The following is a 22,560-nucleotide window of genomic DNA, read 5'->3' as shown; positions in this document are numbered from 1 at the left end:
ACTGACCATTTCTTTTTTCACAGTGCCAAAGCTATGTGCCAACTGCTTAATCAGCAACAGATTTGTTTTGATTAAAAATAAGGTTCTGCAAATGTTGTTCGGAAAACCAGACTGCTACCTGTGAAAGAATGAAACTGGACAACTTTCTTACATCATACACAAAAATAAACGCAAAATGGGTTAAGGTTCTAAATGTGAAACCTGAAACCATAAAAATTCCAGAAGAGAGGACAGGGAATAATTTCTCTGACACTGGCCATAGCAACATTTTTCTACGTATGTCCCCTAAGGCAAGGGAAACAAAAGCAAAAATAAACTACTGGGACTACATCAAAATAAAATGCTTCTGCAAAGCAAAGGAAACAATCAACATAACTAAAAGACAGCCTGCTGAATGGGAGACAGTATTTGCAAATGACACATCTTATAAAGGGTTAATATCTAAAATATAAAAAGAACTCATATAACTCAACACCAAAAAGACCCCAAATAATCAATTTAAAAATTGGCAGAAGGGGACGCCTGGGTGGCTCAGTTGGTTGGGCGGCTGCCTTCAGCTCAGGTCATGATCCCAGTAGCGTGGGATCGAGTCCCACATCGGGCTTCTTGTTCGGCAGGGAACCTGCTTCTCCCTCTGCCTCTGCCTGCCACTCTGTCTCCCTGTGCTCGCTAACTCTCTCCCTCTCTCTATCTCTGACAAATAAATAAATAAAATCTTAAAAAAAAAAAAAAAAAAAAACTGGCAGAAGATGTGAAGAGACACTTCTCCGAAGAAGGCATACAAATGGCCAACAAACATGTGAGAAGATGCCCCACGTCACTCTCCATCAGGGAAATGCAAACCAAAACCACAATGAGATATTGTCTAATGCCTGTCAGAATAGCTAAAGCCCAAAACACAAGAAACAACAAGAGCTGGTGAGGGCGCACAGAAAAAGGAACCTTCATGCACTGTTGATGGATATGCCAACTGGTGCAGTCAAAACTAAAAATAGAATTACCATATGATCCAGTAAATTCCACTACTGGGTATTTACCCAAAGAATACAAAATAATAATAATAATAATAATAAAAATTCAAAGATATATGCACCCCTGGGGCATCTGAGTGGCTCTGTCAGTTAAGTGTCTGCCTTAGGCTCAGATCAGACCCCAGGGTCCTGGGATCGAGCTCCAAATTGGGCTCCCTGCTCAGCAGGGAGTCTGCTTCTCCCTCTCCCTCTGTGATCTCTCTCATTCTTGCTATCTCTTAAGTAAATACATACAATTAAAAAAAAAACAGATATATGCAACCCTCAGTTCACTGGAACATTACTTACAATAGCCAACTTACAGAAGCAGCCCAAGTGTTCATTGAGAGATAACGGGTAAAAAAGATGTGGTGTATACATACAAACAATGGAATATGACTCAGCCATAAAAAGAATGAAATCTTGTCATTTGCAGGACGTGGATGCAGCTAGAGAATGATGCTAAGTGATATAAGTCAGAGAAGACAAATATCATGTAATTTCACTCAGACATGGAATTTTAGAGACAAAACAAATTATAGAAAAAAAAAGACAAACCCAAGAACTGTAGCTGCAGAGAACAAACTGGCATCACCTGAGAGGGATGAGAAGGGGGAATGGAGGAAATAGGTGAAGGGAATTCAAGAGTGTATTTATTAGCAATTTAGAGAATTACTGAATCACTGTATTATACATCCGAAACTAAGAGAACACTGTATGTTCACTATACTGGGATTAAAATTAAAATGAAACAAAAATAAATAAATAAAAATAAGGTTCTGATATCCCATTAAAAACAACTCAAGAATTCTGACTCTGAAACTTAAATTTAACTTGTGATTCTAATGTTAACCAACACAACTCCAGGAGAACAAAGGTCTCCAGTTAGGGGCAGCGAGCCAAATCCCAACAATTTGGTAAGGCACGGCTGAAAGCTCAAAAAGTATAATCAATTTTAAAAAAGCTTCTTACGGGGGAGCTTGGCAGGCTTAGTCAGCGCAGCATGCAACTCCTGATCTCAGAGTTGTGGTTCTGAGCCCCACACTGGGTACAGAGATTACTTAAAATCTTAAGGGGCACCTGAGTGGCTCAGTCAGTTAAGCATCTGCCTTTGGCTCAGGTCATGTTCCCTGGGTCCTGAGATGGAGCCCTGTACCAGGTTCCCTGCTTAGTGGGGAGTCAACTTCTCCCTCTTCCTCTGCCCCTTCTCTCACTCATGTTCTCTCTCGCTCACTCTCTCAAATAAACTAAAATCTTAAAAAAAAAATAAAAAAGCCTTAAAAATTTTTTTTTAATTAATAAAAAGCTTCTTACAATAATCGACTGTTCAATATTTCTCCTGTTAATTAGATCAACACGATTCCCATTTCATAGATGAAGAGACTGGGAGAGATGCTGAGTGACTGGCTCAGTGCTCAGACAGCCAGAGGACCAGAACCCAGAACAGAGCAGGGCTATCCCCATTCCTGGCTCCTGTCACAATCACCTCCTTTTCCCATTCCTGAGACAATTCTAAGACAAAGAAAAACCTGCAAGAATCTCTAGAGTGCATTAGCGAAATACCTTACTGTTATTTGCCACATCAAAACACAGTTCCTGAAAACTAGCAATGTGAACAAATTATTCTTACATATTTAAAAAGATATTTCCTACCAAAACTATCAAGAAGTCCTTCAGATCTAACAATTACAGGAACTATTTTTAATATAAATAAAACCAACCAATATGAATTCCAGTTTCATTTTTGTAAGAGTACCCCTACTCCTGGGCTCCCAGGGAACTGTTACTAAGGTGGGGTTTTTTTGCTTTTGTTTTTGTTTTTGAGTTTTTGAGAGAGAGCATGAGCTCACAGGGGGAGCAAAGGGAGATGGAGAGAGAGAATCACAGAGACTCCCTACTGAGCAATGAGCTGGACCTGGACCTTGATTTCACAACCTGAGCTGAAATCAACAGCGGGGATGCTTACCCAACTGAGCCACCCAGGTGACCCAAGGTTTTTATTTTTTTAAAAAATATAAATTAATCTTACTGATGCCACACGTAAAAAACCAAAACAGAAGCAAAACAAATGAACTTATGCAATGAGAGCAGGGAATAAGACAGTATAAAGAGAAGAGAAAAAAGAGAAAGAATCACAATCCAGTGCTAACCATGAGTGATAAAAGGTTCTTAGTCTTCCATGGTAGAACTGCATACCTAGAATTCTAAAGCAAGGTTTAGCCTAGCAAAATGTGCTTGGAGAGGTAGTAAGGTCATGGTTTCGACCTTGGTACATACCAGTTAATTTTGTTTTATAACCAGACTGTATGAGGCAAACATCTTTCAGAAGTCTGTACGTACAAACCACCAGTTTTAAATTAAAATGTGTATCCCTGGGGCGCCTGGATGGCTCAGTGGGTTAAAGCCTCTGCCTTTGGCTCAGGTGATGATCCTGGGGTCCTTGGATCCAGCCCCACATCGGGCCCTCAGCTCAGCGGGGAGCCTGTTTCCTCCTCTCTCTCTGCCTGCTGCCCTGCCTTCTTGTGATCTCTGTCTGTCAAATAGATAAATAAAATCTTTAAAAAAAAAAAATGCATATCCCTTCATCTGGGTTTCTGGAGCTTAAAATGACTACTACCGGCGGGGGGGGGGGGGGGGATCTAAAAATAAAATAAAATAAAAATAAATCTAAAACATAGTTTTATAGACATGGGGGAAAAAGAGCAACTGAATAAAGAAAACTCACTCTACCATAACCAGATATTAAATACTTAAACAATGTTGTTTTCTTTTATTCTTTAGAATGCTTCCTGTAACATGTTCTTAATGCAGGGGCTATGGATGGGCCTTATTATAAGCAAAACATTATGTGTATGTTCTTTATTAGGGTGAGAAGGTACACAGCAAAACAAAGTTGTGAACCACTAACCTATATCATTACCTTGAAAAAAAACTACTAAGCTCTTGGTGAGGGATGCTATTTTATTATCATACATGATTTTTAGCCCAAATTTTCTTTATTCAAAAAATCTGATACAAAATAATCTGGGTTGCATGCACCTAAAACTATAATCATTCTTTTTTTTTTTTAATGTTTTATTTATTTATTTGACAGAGATCAGAAGCGGGCAGAGAAGCAGGCAGAGAGAGGGAAGGAAGCAGGCTCCCCGCTGAGCAGAGAGCCCCATGTGGGGCTTGATCCCAGGACCCTGAGATCATGACCTAAGTCGAAGGCAGAGGCTTAATCCACTGCGCCACCCAGGCGCCCCAAACCACAACCATTCTTTTGCAGATAAATTATCTTTAGTAAATATGAAATCTCAGGACACTTTCCTTACCAACCCAAAAATCGTACTCAGAAAATGAAAACATTTTAAGTTCCAAACTTCAGCAAAATTAGGAAGTGCAATTCCTTTAAAGCATACAAATGTTTGAGTGCATTTTAAGATCAAATTCGAATGACCATTACACTGTCTGTCCAGGTACTATCATCTACATTACCAGTTCCCTCTCTGAACAGTTAAATCAACTCTTTCTCCCAAGCTGATGAAATGCTTGAATGCAGTTAAAGCCAAGGGTCTTCTGATGATAAAGAAATACTATTCACCTTGTTTACTCCATGCCCTCTCTTATTAAATATCACTCTTAAACCTCCTTTAATGTTACTTGAAAATCTGAATAAATTATAGTTCTAAAACCAAATCAAAACCATGGTAATTTCAGAAGTTTAAAATTTTGTCCTTGAAAATTTTTACTTTGTACATGAATCATGCGGTATCAGTGTTGAACTCTGTGTCCGTTTGCTAGCCACAAGCTTTTCTCTTCTAGGTTACGCACAAGAAGATACATACAAGAGGTCACTTTCAACATCATGCCTATTATGTTGCTTTGTTTTGACGTGACACGGGTTCTCTGGCGAGTCCCATGCCACTGGTGGGGGCGAGACAGGGAAGACATGCTGGCCCTTCCCCTGGAGGTTCATGGACGTGCAAGGTCCCACCACAGTCTGTAACCTGATCCACTGACTTTGGGCCTAGGCAATGGCATGAAACTTCACTCCACCTTCACAGCAGAACTTTCTCCCACTACTTGCAGTTAAAAATAGTTTAGGCCTTATTGGCCTGGGTTATTTTTATCTGGAAAATAGGGACTAGAAACAGCATAGTAAGCATAAAAAGGAGAGTTGACTGCAATAGGACAAAAACCCTCACAAGACTTTCAAAAAGTGTAGTTTTCGAAATCCGATGGAAGTAACGGGAAGCAGGGTAAGGTACCTGGTGGGGCAGTTGAGTACCATTCACTAGTGTTAACACATGAATAATAAAAGCCATGACAGAACAGAAGGAGCTTTGTATAAGACAGAGTACTATACACAGTACCCTGCCCTTTTAACTTTCTGGAGAAGACACCTTGGGAACAAAAGGTATACATATGAAGTTTTAGAGAAAAAAAAAGACTGGTGGAGGTACAGCATTCAAGGCAGTATTTGAGAATGGGATTTGAGCTCTATTTTAAAGACTGAAACTGCTGGAGCAAGGGTGTGGGAGTCATAAACCAGTCAAAGAATTCGCAGATGTGCTGGGAGGAGGAGGACAGCAACAGAAGAAAACAATCTGGCAGAAAAAGTGGTGTTTTTCCAAGAGGAGGAGCAATTAAGAATGGACAGACGGTGTGGGCCCCAAGCAGTTGCTGGGCATTAGGTGCACAAGAGTCAAACTGTGCCCTTGTAAGTACAACTCAGGAAGGTTTTTGAGTACGATTTTTATGAAGGTCGGTAAATTTATGTAAGATGGATAGAAGTGCTACATAGGAAAGAATTAATTAAGGAAAGATTAGTAATGCTGGGAAACAATCCAGGTATAGAATGATCAAAATCCCAACCGGAGCAGCGCAGTGAAAATGCGAGTCACATACATGATGCCTGATGCAAGGAGCAGCACGGACAGGGGAAAGACAGGTCCTATCCTCAGGTGGCTCACAGTCTGCAGAGGAAACCCATTGGAGAAAGGTTCTATCAGCGGTAAGAAGTGTCACAGCAACAGGCAGGTTAGAAGTACAATTCTGCTTAGAGGTACTGGGGCAAGAATCAACTTAGAGAAACCTCCTTACCACCTTTCCACACAGCAAGCACCAGGGAAATGTGCTGAGGCAGAAAGCGAATACAGGTTCAAGGAACCTGCAAGAAAGCTCCAGTGCCTGGAGGAGAAAGTATGAGAAATGATTTTTTTTTTTAAGATTTTATTTATTTATTTGACAGACAGAGATCACAAGCAGGCAGAGAGGCAGGCAGAGAGAGAGAGGAGGAAGCAGGCTCCCTGCTGAGCAGAGAGCCCGATGTGGGGCTTGATCCCAGGACCCTGAGATCATGACCTGAGTTGAAGGCAGAAGCTTTAACCCACTGAACCACCCAGGTGCCCGCAATTTTTTTTTTTAAAGTCTGTATAGCATACAAAGACTTTGGGGGAAACAATGATACGGACTATGATATGATCTGTGTTTTGGAAATATAACACCAGGACAGAAAGGACTGAAAAAGAAAGACACCAAAAAAAAAAAAAAAGGCTTTTGTAATAATCTAGACAGAGAAGAAGATAGGTCTCAACAGGAGAGAGTAAATGTAAACAGAACAGGAGGGATAGGGAATAATTTTTAAAGGAAACCAATTTCCATATTGATAAAAGAAGGTATGTTCTTCTAGAACATCATGCTCTCTTCGGACTTGGAGACTTTGAAAGGACTTCCTCCACTGGGAATGGACTGAAAGCCTCAGTCTAAATAACCCCTCCAGGAGACCCTTCCTGGCTTGCAGACCAACTTAGGCCCCCTGATGGGCTCTTGTGGGATCCTGTCCATCTCAGGAACACCCACACACATGCAGGCTCAAGGCTGTCTTCCGCTCCAGAATGGCAGAGAGAATTACCTTGGCTTGGGTGCTCTGGAACTACCAGTGCCCAGCACTCTGTAAATGGCTATTAAAAAAAACAAACGCAGTCCACAGACAGAATCAATTTGGAACCTGCTCCCTCCTCTCCCCACCAGACAGCCCCATCAACTCTCGTCCCCTCTGACAGGAAACTTGGGAGGACTTCAGTCTCAATCATGCTGAGTTTGCAGTACTTTGAGGACATTCAGGTGGAGATGCCCCTTAGTCCTCTACAGACACTAAGGCAAGGCACAGATCAAGGAGCTCCGACAAACCCCAACAGCTGAAGTCAATAGCTGTTCCTCTCTCATCCTCCTCCTGTTACTAGTACAGTTTCAGCTAACGTTAAATGAGCACTAACTGATCTGCTGAGCATTTCTCATGCATTATCCCCTCTATCTTCAAACAAACCTTGTGGAATTACGTGCTATTAACTCCTGTTAAACCAGAGAGGAAACTGATGCTTTGTAAGAAAATTTGCCTCAAATCAGAGTGCAACTAAGCAGCTAGACAAGGTTCTGAACACGGGCAAACTAACTTAAGAACCTGTGCTTCCCAGGCACGTCATCAGCCAGGGAGGAAAAGTGTTCACTAGAGCAAAGACAGAAGACAAAGCACAGACCATTAAGAACAATAACATTTAAGGGCAGACACTGCAAAGGGAGAAACAACTCAAGAAATGGCATTCATAGCCCGATGTAATTCTTTCCCCTTGAATGTGGAGTCGATCTAGGGACTTGCTGCTAACTACAGAACATAGGGTAAGTGTCTCTCCTGCCGCGAGGCTGCAGAAGCCTGGGACCTCAGTCTCGCTAGGGCGTTTCTGGCTTACATACTTTGATGAAGCGAGCTGCTATGTTGGGAGAGGCCCACATGGCAAGGAACTGAGGCCCTCAGTCCAACAACCCACGGGAAAACGAATGCTGCCAACAGCCACAGAGTGAGCCTGGAGGCAGACAGACCCCATTCAAGCTTTGGAGACCACAGAGACCATAGACCCTGGCCGACACGTGAAGGATGAAGCCCGGCTGTGCCCAGATTTGTTTGAAGTCACTACAGTCTGGGGTAGTTTGTTATGTAGCAAAAGGTAAGTAATACAAGTGGAAAAGAAAACTCTAGAAATATAGATGTTTTGAGTTCTTCCTACCTGTGGCTTCTGACAGTGATGAGGAGAAAGTTAAGAACTGAGCTGCAAGAAAAAACTACGGTTAGAAGTTGCGAAAGAGGGGCTCCTGGGGGGCTAAGTCCATTAAGTGTCTGCCTTTGGCTTAGGTCATGATCCCAGAGTCCTGAAATCATCGGGCTCTCTGCTCAGTAGGGAGGCTGCTTCTCCCTCTCCTTCTGCCTGCTACTCCCCCTGCTTGTGCTCCCTCTCTGTCAAATAAATAAATAAAATCTTTAAAAAAAAAAAGCTGCAAAAAGAAGGAAAACTCTGTTAAGGAGGGCAGGTGATATGATGAGCACTGGGTGTTATACGCAACTCAAGAATCAAAGAACACTATGTCAAAAACTAATGATGTACCACAGTTGGCTAACTGAATTCAAATTTAAAAAAAAAAAAAAAAAAAGAAGGAAAACTGAAAAATATAATGAGGAAAAATAACTGAAAGGCTAAGACCCAGACTAATGAGCAAATTGTCTGGGATTCTAGGGGCAGTGTGGTTAATCGTGCTAGTGAAGCAACAAGAAGACCTGGTCTAAGAGGGGAAAAGATCACTGAATTTTCTAATTAAAAAATTCTGGGGGCACCTGGGGTGACTCAGTCAGTTAAGTATCTGACTCCTGGTTTTGGCTCAGGTCATGACCTCAGGGTTGTGAGATGAGCTGTGTGGGCTACTGCTCAAGCATAAGTCCGTTTGAGATTCTTTCCCCCTCCCTCTTTGCTCCTCTCCCCACAACCTGCATGCTCTCTCTCTCTCAAATAAATACAATTTTTTTTAGATTGTATTTATTTGAGAGAGAGAGAGACAGAGAGAGAGAGAGAGACAGAGAGAGCCTAAGTGGGCAGGGGGTGGGGGGAGAGGATAGGGCAGAGGGAGAGGAGGAGCAGACTCCCTGATGAGCAGAGAACCCATGGAGTTTCATCCCAGGGCTGTGGGATCATGACCTGAGCCAAAAACAGATGATTAACCGACTGAGTCATCCTTCAAATAAATAAAATCTTAAAATAAATATAAAATAACTTTTAAGGGGTGCCTTCAGTGGCACAATTAAGTATCCGACTATTGTTCAGGTCTTAGTTAAGCTCCATGTTGGGCATGGAGCCTAATTAGCAAGAAAGAAAGAAAGAAAATTTTTAAGACATCTATTTCAGAGAAATAGTGCTAAGAAGTCAGTGGAAGACACAACAGAAAGTAACAAATGCCTAGAGCTAGAATGAAGGACACTTATATGACAAAACTACAGACTCAGAACTTCTACTTACCACTTATATACCGGAGCAGAGTACCAATACTGAGAAAAAAAATCACATGCATGGTCAATATCTGAAGATTCCAAAATCCTGATCAAACCTTTTCAATTAATTGGCTAGATTTGATATTTTCTACCTAAGTTTTATTGTACAAAATTCAGTCTTAGGGGTGCCTGGGTGGCTCAGTGAGTTAAGGTTCTGTCTTTGGCTCAGGTCATGACCTTAGGGAAGTGGGATCGAGCCCCACATCGTGCGTGCTCTCTGCTCAGCAGGGACTCTGCTTCCCTCTCTCTCTGCCTACCTCTCTACCTATTTGTGATCTCCATCTATCAAATAAATAAATAAAATTTCAAAAAAAAAATAAAGGTTCAAAATTCAGTCTTAAATTGAAGTTGTCTGAATTAAATTGAGAATACAGATTCCTGGATTCTATAGCTCATGTTTAACTTTTCAGGTTTAAATTTTTTAATTTTATTTTTAGTCTTTTTAAAGAATTATTTATTTGAGAGAGAGAGAGCATGTACACAAGCAGGGGAGCAGAAGAGGGAGAGGGAGAAGCAGGCTCTCCACTGAGCTGGGAGCCCAAAGCAGAGCTCGATCCTAAGACCCTAGGACCGTGACCCAAGCTGAAGGCAGATGCTCAACCAACTGGGCCACCCCGGCCCCTTCAAGTTTAAAATTTTTAAAAGCCGTTTCATACACGATCACCTAATGTTTATCTATACTTCTATCTGGAGTCAAAAGTGAGGCCTTCTATCCTTCAAAGTCCTGGATACAATATTCCAATTTTAACACCATTAGCTTCCATTTGATAGTTGGTACTTTTAGTTCTAATTCCAGTATCAGGATCCACAGCAAGGGGATGAGAACACTCGTTTCTCTAGCAATTTTAAGATCACTGAATATGGAGCCTAACGCTATCCTCAACTTATCCCCTCTTTCCTTACTACTACATGAAGCTACCACATCGTCCTAGGTACATGTCAACGGGATTATTTTTTAAATTTTTTAACTTTATTTATTCTTTTTATTATTATTATTATTTTAAATAGCTCCAGGCTCAACATGAAGTCCAATGTGGGGCTTCAACTCATGACCCTGAGATCAAGACCTGTGGTGAGATCAAGAGTCAGAAACTTAACTGACTGAATGAACCACACAGGTGCCCCTCAATGGGATGATTTTTGGTATTTTATATTCATTCCTCTACTTCTCAATTTTCTACAGTAGTTTTATTTTCAACAGCATTTTTAAACCAAGGTGTTTTATTTCTGACTTTATGTTGACATTTAATCTAAATCTATGTTTGTCTCTCACATGCAACCCATTTTCTCCAATGTTTCCCTAAAAATTTCAGAATTTGTGTTAATTCTTTTTTTTTTTTTAAGATTTTATTTCTTTATTTGACAGACAGAGATCACAGGTAGGCAGAGAGGCAGGCAGAGAGGGAGGGGGAAGCAGGTTCCCCACTGAGCACAGGGCCTAACGCAGGGCTCAATCCCAGGACCCTGAGATCCCAGGACCTGAGCCAAAGGCAGAGGCTTAACCCACTGAGCTACCCAGGCGCCCCGCTTGTGTAATTCTTTTTACATGATTTGTATCTATAAGCCATCTTAACTGAGCAATTCATACAAGACACACAGCCTCACTTGCTGACAGCACCAGAAATGCTGTAGTAATTCTCAGACAGCATCCAAGGCAGGGCCGATGAGAGCACAGCGTGTAAAGAAGCCATGCAGCCTCTGCAGAAGAGGAGGACGGGCTGTAAGGTCCACAACAGCAGCAAGCACAGGCAGTCAGAAGGAATGTGCAAAGGAAGAGCAGAGAACTTTTCTCCGTAGCTTTGGCTGCAAAATAAGTGTCAACCACCCTAAATGGAAATTGAAAAAGTGGGGCAAGAGAAGAAAGGCAGAAGAGTTAGGGCAAGACAAAATAATCATTATTTCCTTCCCACTGTCTGAGCCAAAAACCCAGGAGTCATTCTCGACTCCTTCCTTCTTGTCTTTCAGACCTCACATGAAATCCATCAGCACATCTCAATGACTTTACTTTTAAAATCTATCCAGAATCAAACTCATTTCCACCATGTGTGCAGATACTCCCCATTGCCTACAGGATAAAACCCAGTTCTTGCCATGGCTTATAAGGCAAAGTCCTACACCACGTGACCTTAATTCCACACCACCACTTCCGGGATCACATCCTTACCCTACTCCCTCCTCCACTCTCCTATAACCAGAGTGGCCCCCTTCTTGCTGTTTTCCAAACCCATCTAGCACATTCTGTGTCAGGGCCATAGTATTTGCTATGTAATCTTCCTTTGGAATATTCTCCTTGCACGTATCCACATAACCCAGGTGTCTACTTCAGTGTCTACTTAAAATATCATCTTAGTACTTTATCGATCCTAAGAGACTACCCTCTGGTCACTATCTTTGTTTATTTTTTGCTTTAATATTTGCCACCTAACACGTTACGTATTTACTTACGCATCTGTTTAGTGACTGTCTTTCCCCACCTCTTGCCCACCTCAAGCAGAATTTAAGCCCCATAAGAACAAGGGTTTTTCGGTGTTGTCATTGCTCAGACATTCCTAGCTCCTGGAACAGGCAAGTCCTCGCTTCATATTTGGTGAATGAACAAATGAATGGAAGGACTATCAAAACAGGACTCAGAGAATACAACAAGGCCAACCAGGAGCACATACATTTTGCTTTGGCCAAGAAATGGGGTTTGGGACATTGAATAAGGAAAACGAGGATTCCAAACTCATGAAAATTTCATAGTGGCCTCAATGAGCAAACACAGACCACAAATAATATCCGAGCTCTTTGGAAACAGAACTGTGAGTTGGTTCTGGGAAAATGTGATAATGAAGTACAAAACATTCCAGTGAAGGTGGGAGAACAGTTCCCCATTTGGACTAGGAAATACAAGTGTGGTAACAACGATGTCAAGGGAAGGCTGTGTTAACCATCTGTCAGTTTTCTGTTGGTCTGTTGTATTTATTTATTTATTTATTAGAACAGGAAGGTTTTAGCTGGAATAACAGTCAAAGACCATCTATGAATATAGTTCATAACTGATATGAGCGCCATCCCATAGTTACAGACAGTATTTCAAGTGCAGAAACAAAGGCATAGTAGTAACGGAGGTCAATGCAAGCATAATAAAAACAAGGCAGGCATAGCAGTGAACTGCATCTATGAAAACCGTCTAAGCATCTGGTCAAACACAAGACTGGAACATTTGGTGTCACTTTAAAGGCCTAAAGCAAAAAATTAAATAACGAAGCTGATAACATCTATTCAAAGGCATACCAGAAAGGCACAAGCTTCAGAAAACGCTGGAGAAGATGAACAAAGATAGATATGCAACCTGATAGTGGGGGAAAAAAGTAAAGGAAAAGAGAGAATAAATGTGTAAATCACAGAGGCAGAGCAGAAAGATAGTTCCTACTCAGGAAACAAGAGAGGGAAGGCCTGATTCAGGAAAATGGCTTTAATGCTGGAGGAAAGAAAAGAAGGTGAATAAAGAACATCTAGGGAAATTAGGGAGGAATTAACTAAAGAAGGAAAATTTAAAAAAAACTTTTTCAAGATTTTATTTATTTATTTGTCAGAGAGAGAGAGCATGTGTGCCAGCACACAGCAGGGGGTGTGTGGTAGGCAGAGGGAGAAGCAGGCTGAGCAAGGAGCCTGTTCCTAAGGAGGAAAATTTAAACTAGAATGTCAGGTAAGCTGTACTGTACAATGACAGGAGTAAAAGGGAGAAGAAAAAGGGAGGCTATAAATGGTCAAGCAATTCTCAAAAAATGGCCCCCAAATACCCCCAAATTTAGCTAAGTAGGAATATGTCATTTTTACACAAGATCCAGCATAAAGTTGCAGAGAATTGATAAGAATCAACTGAATCAAACATCAGTCAGTTTTGTCAGTAAGGAACTCTATGACCTTGAACAAGCCGCTTAACCTCTCCAGGACTTATTTTCTCCGTTTAAAAAGAAATATATGTGTTTTGGGAGGAGTGGTCAGATAAAAAATGGGTGATCATTCTCAGTCTTTTTTCCCTCTAGCTTATAACAGGAAAGACAGGAAAAGCTCATTCTTACAGAAAGATTCAGCAAAATAGGAGAACTTTCAGATACGTGGAATAATAGTTAACAACAGTTTAACACTGGGCTTTACAATTTAGAAAGCACTTTTACAGGCATAATTATACGTACTGCTCACAGCAAGCCTGCGAGGCAGGAAAGGCGACTACGATTTAACACCAGTGGACAAGCAGAGTCCCTGAGATGCAGCGGTATGAAGCAATCGGCTCAGGGACACAGAAGCAGCAGTCGACCCAGGATCCCTGCCAGATGGACCAGCAGCGCCCAGTCTCCCAGCATTCTCCGTTCAGATGCCGTTCTACCAGGACTAAGGTCTTACACGGCATTCCTGGGGCTTACTAGGTAACAGGTGAATGAAGAGTTAAAAATGTCCAAAAAACACAAACCCTTTTAATTTAAAATAGAATTCTTTAATAGTTCAAGAAGTGACGTTATATGTGAACTACATGTATACTAATTCGCTATACAAAATGTTTTCCTACAATGTTGAACTTGGTTCAGTCACAAACCTATGAAGACGGCTTTTTCAGTCCGCACATCTCTCTCTTAAACTGTAAAGCGCTAAGGGAAACTTCTTACTGCACTTGCAATGTTTTTGACCTTTTCACATACGGAATAATGGACTTTGATCTTTAAGACTGATAGACCTATTAAAACATTAAACCAGCTGCTCCCCTTCGTGCATGGTGGATGCCAAGAGTACAGAGAAAGTGGCAGAAGTGGACCGAGAAGGAAGTTATGTTTGGTTTTGTTTGTAACATCTAAAAGGCCTGTCACCACATCTCTACTACAGTTGTGAGAATAAAGCCAACAGTATTTTCCTCATCCTATTCTTTGCTCTGAAAACCATCACCAGCCAGAGCCGACTAAGGGCAACACTAACGAAAAATCTTAGGAATATAATCTGCTTCTTCTTAGTGTCAACCCATTTTATCATTCCTTTTCTTTATGTACATTTGAACTGAACAGAGTAAGCTTCAGATGGATTCCAAAAATACGTATATGATTCTGGCATTTCCACTCTAACAGGCACATCTTCCTTCAGAGTAGCTGAGAAACTCCAACTGCATGGTTCAGCATTTTCCCATGATCCCCACTCATCTGCATTCCCTTTCCTCCTCTCCCCAAGTGGAGACACCTATGATTTCTTAGAGCCCATACGACACCGCTCTTCACGATGATTTCTTCCTACTGAACTCACTGCTGACTGAAGGAAGGGTGCGAGAAAGGAAAAAGGATCTAAGGTCAGCTTAAGGGCAAAAGACGGGAAAATCCCGAAAAAAGGACCAGAGAAAGTGGAAGCTGCAGCTCAGTTTTGTCCTAGTGCATTACTTCATCCTTCCCCACAGTTCCTCTTTTAAAGGAGCTGGACAAACAGTGGGCCAGATAAGCATGTCTGAAGTAGAAACTTGGGGGAAATCAAAGTCTAACACTGAATGAGCCACAGCCGAGTATAAATCACTGATTATCAGGCCCTCACACACACAAAGACCACTCAGAATAGATAATATAAATAAAAAAGGATATTTGATCTTGGTCAGAAAACTTCAATTTAAGTCTTGATATGTGGCATAATTTCCCCAAAGCGCATGATTTCCTGAGGCTCACCTTTCTAACTATGAACAGGAAAAATATATCAACAATCTACCTATTTTACAGTGTTACTGTGAAAATCTAAGTGAGAAAAACAGTACACGTTTGGGGCAAGTAACTTTTTAAATTACTACAGTGGTGTAAAGAAGAACAAAATTCTTAACTGAAGATCCTCTCTTCAATCCCATTAGTGCCCATATTCTGGCTCTCTTAAAAGTTACACAGAAATGAGCAGGACTCAAATGGGTAACTATAAAGCGGTTTTTCAGATACTGAAATATATACATCGGAAATAAACACTGAGTAGTCATCTACTAGAAAGTTTATAGAGGCCAACCATAAAGTAGTTATTCACACACAAGGCTAATGCTATCACCATCAATAAAATATAGCAAATTTTAGTCCCAGTCGTATGCTACATAATCCACAGCTCATCTACTATCCTACCTATATGCAGTATAGTAGAAAAAGCCTGGGGCTTGATATCTGAATCACCTAAATATGAGTCCCATGGAGGTTAGTACAAGTGGCAGCCCTTAGCCAAGTCTGACCTGAAATATCCTCAAATGTAAATTAGCAAAACTACCACTTACACTTCAGAAGATTAAGATTATGGTGATCACGTCTGTATTGGGCCTACTCCACAGTGCCTAGGCCACAGTGGTTGCTCACTATATGGTGGCCAACAACCCGACAGCCCTCCCATTCCCCCAAAGCAAGATCTTCGTTTTTTTTTTAGGAATACTAAAATTACATGATTGAACACAATTAACAAAAGCGCTCTCAAACAAATACAATGAAAGAGGTTCCCTAAAACCATTCATGGATTCTCAAGCTGTGTGCTGAAAATTAATGTAAGCGTTAAGATCAATCTAAAGAGTTTAAAATCTGCCCTTCTGGGACGCCTGGGTGGCTCAGTCAGTTAAGTGTCTTACTCTCAGTTTTGGCTCAGGTCCTGATCTCAGGGTCATGGTGAATTCTCTCTCCCTCTCCCAATGCCTGGTTCCGCCCCACTGCCCTGCCCCTCCCCCCCACCATGCAAGCTCTCTTTCTCTCTCTCAAATAAATAAATCTCTCTTTTTTAATTTTTTTTAAAGATTTTATTTATTTATTGGACAGAGAGAAATCACAAGTAGACGGAGAGGCAGGCAGAAAGAGAGAGAGGGAAGCAGGCTCCCTGCTGAGCAGAGAGCCCGATGTGGGACTAGATCCCAGGACCCTGAGATCATGACCTGAGCCGAAGGCAGCGGCTTAACCCACTGAGCCACCCAGGCGCCCCAATAAATAAATCTCTTTAAAAAAAAAAAAAAAAGAAAAGAAAAGAAATAAAATACATACGCTAGAGTGATTTAGGACCTCAACTACTGTTCCCTTCAGGCACCAGGACACCTGCAGAGGTGGCTATTTTCTAAAAACCTCCCGGTGAGAAGCAACTGCTCTAAGATCTTGCCGGGCTAAATACTGTCCCTTCCCTGAGGCCACACTGAAAACAGGGGGTCAGGAGAGGACTTTAGCTCGGAAAGCTAAATTAACCAAGGAAAGCAGATCAAGGAAGATTTAGGACATTAACTTCCTCGTAAATTAGCCTTAAGTTTATACCCCAACTAATGACCAGTCGGGATCTTCCCGCAGGCTGGTTTCCTTCCTGCTCTAGAGTTCATGACTATATTAAGATTTGATCCATGACAAAAGTTCTGTTTTTTTTATATAAATGAAATTCTTATTGCAAACTGAGACTGAGGTCTAATCAGGCTCCCTTTTCCTCTTCTAGCTTGATATTAAGCGACTGTCCACTTTTTTGAAACTACATATGAAGACATGTGCCTTCATCCAGTAATGAAGTGGCAATATATAAATTAGAGTTTACACTGTATTTTTCCCCACAAGATTTTCATGTTTAGAACTTTCCTCACTGCCTTATGCTCGGCCTTCAGGCAGCCTGAGAGTCACCCATGATGACTGCCAAAATAGATGCCTTGACAACACACAAAAGAACCAGTGGGCAGAGTCCGTGTGTGTGCACAAACACACATGTGCCGGTCTCCTAAGACAAGCTCTTAAAACTCAAACTATCAGACACAGATTGATGGTGGAGGAGGGTGGAGCAGGGCGGCCTGGGGAGGAGCTGGATACAAAGAAAAGATTAAGACCTGGGAAGCAAAATGAAAAAGAACTAACTGCTAGAGAGAGCATTAAGGAGGGAAGTCTCGGGTTTACCATAGAAAGGAGGGAAGAGGGATTAGACTAGGTACCAGCAGAAGAATCTTGGGGGGTGGGGGAGGTGGGCGCGAGAACTACAAGAGTAAAGAGAAAACAAAGAGATTCCACCAAACTGAGATTTTAGAAAGAGCCCTCCCTCCTGCTCCAATTCCGTGGGTTTTGTTTTTTCCTAGCAGGAAGCTACAACACACTTCTGTTTCAACAGAAGGATTATATTAACAAAGCAAATAAAGGAAACCTATACTAAAAATGTAACCCACCTACACTGCAAGGTCTAAAAACGGAAATACTTCTTTCCCCGTTTTGTGGGGGGTTTCAAAACAGTAGGGACAGGGAAGGGGAAGGAGATAGGAGAAGGGAGGGGGGCAGGCAAGCTCTTCCAGAATACAGGAGTCTTTTGACCAAGTACTGATTTCAAATTTACCTTTTCGCGGTCAGGCCGGCACCTCCTTAAACCAAACACAGCGTTCCACTCTGTAAACCAGAACCTGCTGAGCGGCTCCGGCACCACATGGAGAATTTAGGGGTGTATGCAAACACTGGGCAGATGCAGAACCAGCGCTGGCTTTGGGAACTACTCTACTACCCGCAATGGGAGGCTAAAACTCCAGTAAGGTTTGAACTGACAGTGCACTGGAAAAGCAAAAACAGCAAAAAACAGCAAAGGGGAAGAGGGAGCCTAAGGTCAGCCACAAAACCATGCCCTCAGACAGAGACGTCTGTAAAGGGGCAGTAAGTGGAAAACAGTGGGCAAGAGAGAAAGGATATAAGCACCCATCTCCGGACTGGAACCGTTCTCCTGATGGGGTCTACATACACAAGAAGGAAATCACTTTCTGCAGAGAAAGCACGCTCCTGCCCCGGGGCCGGGGGCGGCCCGCGCAGCTAAGGGAGGCCCAGCGCACCCCCCGCGCTCACTCACTTTCGTCCGGCCGTTGATTCTGTAGTTGCCCAGCTTCCCGTTGCAGTGGCGGATCAGGTCGTCCATGCTGCTCATGAGCAGCCCGATGGCTTCGCAGCCCGGCTCCTTGCCCTCGATCCAGGTGATCTTATCGCCTCGGATGTCCTTGGACGAGTCGCTCTTCTGGCTGACCAGCTGGCCGTCCGTGAACTTGCCGGTGTCGTGCAGGGCGCGCACCTCGTCGCCGATCTGCTGCCCGGTCTCCTTGCCCAGGAAGTCGTCCACCACACAGATGCCGTGCTTGTTCATGCACGGCACGATGTACTCCAGCGCCAGCTTCAGCGCCGGCAGCGGCTTCGTCTGCCCGTTGGGCCGCAGGCCGCCTCCGGGGCTCAGCCCCTCGCCCGGCGTGTGGCTGGGCGGGTACAGGTTCGTCTTCTCCGGGTCCTCCTCCTTCGCGGGCTCCGCCTCGACCGCCGCCGCCTGGCTCTGGCCGCCGGCAGCCGCGCGAGGCGGGGACACGGCCGCCGCGGGGTCGGCCGCGGGCTTGGCCTTTGCCATGGCCGCGTCCCCGGCGGCCCGCGGGCCCGCCTTCTCGGCGGCGCTGTCCCGGCGCGGCGGTGCCTTCCTGGCCTCCCTGGCCCCGGCCCCGCCGGCCCTGGGCTGCGGCGCGGAGGCGGCGGACGCGGGGCCGGGGTGCCGGTGCTGGCCCGCGCCGTGGCCGGGGGCGCCCTCGCCGCCCTGGCACACGAGCTTGTGCTTCTTCCAGTCCTGGCGCTGGTGCTCCTTGCTGCAGTAGAAGGAGCTGCGGCAGCGGCTGCAGCGCAGCAGGTTCTCCATCTTCCCGCACAGCTCGCAGTACTGCCGGTCTCGCTCGCTCGGGCTCGGCCCGCCGGGCCCGCCGCTGTCATTAGCCATGGCGGCGGCGGCGGAGGCGGCAGCCGAGCAGGAGAGGTGGCGGCCGGAGGGCCTCGCCCGGGAACGGGGAGCGGGCGGAGCGACAGAGGCCGTCACTGCGCCATGCACCCGCCACTCCCCGCCTGAGGGAGGCCGGCGCCCCGCGCACTCGGCCCGGCCGCTTCCTCGTCCTCGGGTCCCGCCGCGCAGCGCCGGCGGCCGCCTCAGCGCCTCATCGCTGCCGCGAGCTGGGGCACCGCGGCCTGCGCGGCGGACAGCGACCTCCGCTCGGGCAGGCGGGGGCCGGCGCGCGAGACCGGCCGCCGCCGCCGCCGCCTTAACGTCCGCGGTCGCCCGGCCGGGCCTGTGGAGGAGCGCAGGGCGTGCGGGCGCCACTCGCTCTGCGCGCTCTGCACGTACACCACGGCCCCGCCACGACCCGGGCGGGCGGCGCGCGAGGGCGGAGGGGGCCGAGGGGGGGCCGAGGGGAGGGCCGAGGGGAGGGCCGAGGGGGCGGTGGCCGCGCACACGCGCTCGGGCGCGGGCGCGGGCGGCGCCGGGGCCGCCTCCGCTCGCCCGCACTCGGCGGGGCTGGGCCTGGGAGCCGGGTCCCGGCAGCCTGTGTTGCCCCCCCCCACCCCGCCCCTCTGTGCGCTCCGCCCGGGGCGGGCCCGGGACGCGGAGGCCGGCGCGAGGCCACCGCCCGCCGCTGCCTGCGCGGGGACGCCGAGGGGCAGGCCCGCGAGAGCGGAAGGGCGGGGCCGCCGGGCCGCAGCCCGGCCCTGCGCGGCTGACGGTGCCTACACCTGCTGGGGCGAGCGCGGGGGCGGGAGCTCCGCGGAGCGGGGCACGGAATATGGCCGCAGTCGGTTTAGGACCAGCCGGGTAGGGTCCCGGCGCGCCCCAGCCTACGCTGCAAGGTGGCTCTCGCCGTCCCGGTCTTGCATAGGAGGAAACGGAAATTCAGAGAAGTAAAGTAACTTGCCCAAGGTCACGCAGGACTGGGACTGGATCCAGGAATTAGGCTCTGTCAGATTCCAAGGCTGCTTTTTCCATGACACCAACACGGCCTCTATTTCGAGGCCTGAAGTGGTTAAAAACAAAAAGTAAGTCTCGCTGCAGCGTTCATCCCAGCCCCTATGCCCCGTGTGAGCCACATTTACAGGTACTGAAATTTTACTTTTTTTTTTTTTTTTTTAAAGCCATTTCTAAGCCTATGAGATGTTGCCGAGTGTCAAATCCTCTGAAGAAATTTTTGGCTGCCAAGTTCAAGTTAATCAATGGTCGTTCCAATATCCACATTCAGGCACTTAAATTCAAAATGATGGAATTTCTCCTGAGAATTGGATTTTGGCGGTCAATGAGCATTAACGACTTCTTAGATTTAAAAAATCTCATGTTAGAATCTGTGCTACGCCCAATGAACCTATTTTTGTTTTGTAAGACATAAAAATCTTATCAGAGATAAAGCCAAAGATTTCTTTCCACTTTGCCATTTAAGAATAAAAAGCTGCAATTTAGATTTTCACAATTTTTATTGAACGCCTGCTACTGTGAAAATGCTGTGCTAGGCTTGCGTGCGTATCATCTGAACAGATTGACAGTAACATCAGTCCTCGAGATGACAGCCCTTCAGACTGATGACAGAGCAGTTGAAAGGTGTAGGTCAAAGGCAGGAGAGTACAAGGAATGATTATAAATTACTTTGTAGAATTTTTCTTTTAACTGGCCTGAGTCAAAAACATCACAGCTCTCCCATCAACTGTACAGAACTTAGAAGTGTCACTAAATTCTTCTATTTAACTAAACAGTCTCCTGGCGATCCAGTCGTCTGTCCTGGGGACTGAGGACAGTAATTCCAATTAGCTTGGACTTTGGGAGACTGAGGTAAATGTTACACTCACAACTTCAAATTCCAAACCAAACTAAAAGTCCAACTTTCTGGAAAGAATCAACACCTGAATCCATCTCAATTGTGTATCCAGCTTTCCCAGAGCTTAATTAAATGCAGTAAAATACTGTTTCAGATACTGCTAATTAGGCTTTTTCAACAAATGCCTTAGAAGCATGCTGTGTGCCACACTGTCCACGGTCACACAAATGTAACCTGTGCTTGGCACACAAATGAACTAGTTCTACTATGTACACTCGACAGGTATATGGTCCGGTGCACACGCAGACACGTAAACAAATAATGACAACCTAGAATTTGGACTGTTTCGTAAGAGAGGGGTGGGTAGAAGGGAATCAGAACAAAGAAAAAGGAATTGCTAGGTCTGCCTTTTTGCACTAAGCAAGATTCCAAGCAAATTAGTTAAGAAGTTCTTAAAAATGTAAAGAAGCTGTTCAATGACTTAAAATAGCAAACTTTTAAAACATTTTTGATATACATAAATTATATGAATTATAATTCCAATACATGTAAAAGCAAGTACTTCATAGGCCTCCTTTTGCTAGAGTAATTATAAATGATTCTTAACTATCCTCAAGGACAGGAACTTTACTGAAGAACGCTCATTCCACAAACATGTGATTCTTCTAAATTTAGTTATTTGTAGGTACCAAAAGTAGCCCAACAATTTTGTTTAAAATTACTGTTTAGGTCTATGGTGTGCAAACAAGTATATTTACATGCCTGTATGCTCTTTTCCTTCATGTCTAGTTAAAAGAACAGATACTCATATCAAAACTTTCAGTAGTGGGTCACCTGGGTGTCTCATTCGGTTAAGAGGATGCCTTGGGCTCCGCCATGATCCCAGGGTCTGGAATTGAGCCCCATGTGGGGCTCTCTTCTCAGTGGGGGAATTGCTTCTCTCTCTACCTATCTCTCCGCCTGCTTGTACATGTTCTCTCTCTCTAAGAAATAAATACAATCTTTAAAAAAAAAAACCCTTCGTTAACTTCCTTTTTGTTCTAAGTACACAAAATCACAAACTGAACATGTATACCTTGAAAATACTTAATATGACACTTCCAAAATTTTCATGAACTGAGCAAATATAAAATAATATTTCAAATATTTCCAAAGATCCACAATTTCTGAATTTTCACTTATGTAGGCTCAATAATCCATGAACTAATTCCAAGTTAGTGAGAATTTCACCAAACCATCTACTGGCAATGCAACAGTCAGCCAATGAGAAGTTCACCAACAAGATTCTGGAACTCTACCAACATTGTAGCAGTGGCCACTTACTCAGATGTTAAGAGATTTACATTGTCATGTAGGAACTTATAAACACTTCTAGGGTGCTTATGTCAGTCTCTGTTCTAAGCATTTTACAAATACTCGTTTAATCCTCATGAATACACTATGAGGTGTGTACTGTTATGATGCTCATTTACAAAGGGTGAAACCAGAGTCAGGCAATGAATGAGTGTCCCTCTCAATTCTCAGGATTATATGATTAGTAGCATTAGGAGTGTTACCGAATACTCTGGGGAGAACAAAGGCTTGCGTCTCCCAAAGCCAGGAATTATTACGAGTTTTTTCCTGCCCCCAACCTAATC

General features: G+C 44.3%; 1 protein-coding gene and 1 long non-coding RNA gene across 5 annotated transcripts in view; one reads left to right on the top strand and one right to left on the bottom strand.

The window, feature by feature from the left end:
- EGLN1 (egl-9 family hypoxia inducible factor 1) overlaps positions 1–19,526 on the bottom strand; it is a 68,046-nt gene extending 48,520 nt beyond the window's left edge. Inside the window, exon 1 of one of the 4 annotated variants that reach the window (XM_059170467.1) lies at positions 18,175–19,526. In XM_059170467.1, the coding sequence (XP_059026450.1) occupies positions 18,175–19,071 (897 nt within the window). In that variant the 5' untranslated portion in view covers positions 19,072–19,526. The remainder of the gene's footprint in view (positions 1–18,174) is intronic. The other 3 variants (XM_059170468.1, XM_059170466.1, XM_059170465.1) reach the window with 3 other exon arrangements.
- A 221-nt stretch (positions 19,527–19,747) lies between these two features.
- On the top strand, positions 19,748–20,587 carry LOC131829088 (uncharacterized). The gene is made up of 2 exons (XR_009352721.1): positions 19,748–20,156; positions 20,253–20,587. It is a non-coding gene; the product is annotated as an uncharacterized LOC131829088 (long non-coding RNA).
- The last annotated feature ends 1,973 nt before the right edge of the window (positions 20,588–22,560 follow it).

Source organism: Mustela lutreola, chromosome 4 (assembly GCF_030435805.1).
Source record: "Mustela lutreola isolate mMusLut2 chromosome 4, mMusLut2.pri, whole genome shotgun sequence".
In the NCBI taxonomy this organism is placed as follows: Eukaryota; Metazoa; Chordata; class Mammalia; order Carnivora; family Mustelidae; genus Mustela; species Mustela lutreola.
This window is presented reverse-complemented; position numbering and strand designations above follow the sequence as displayed.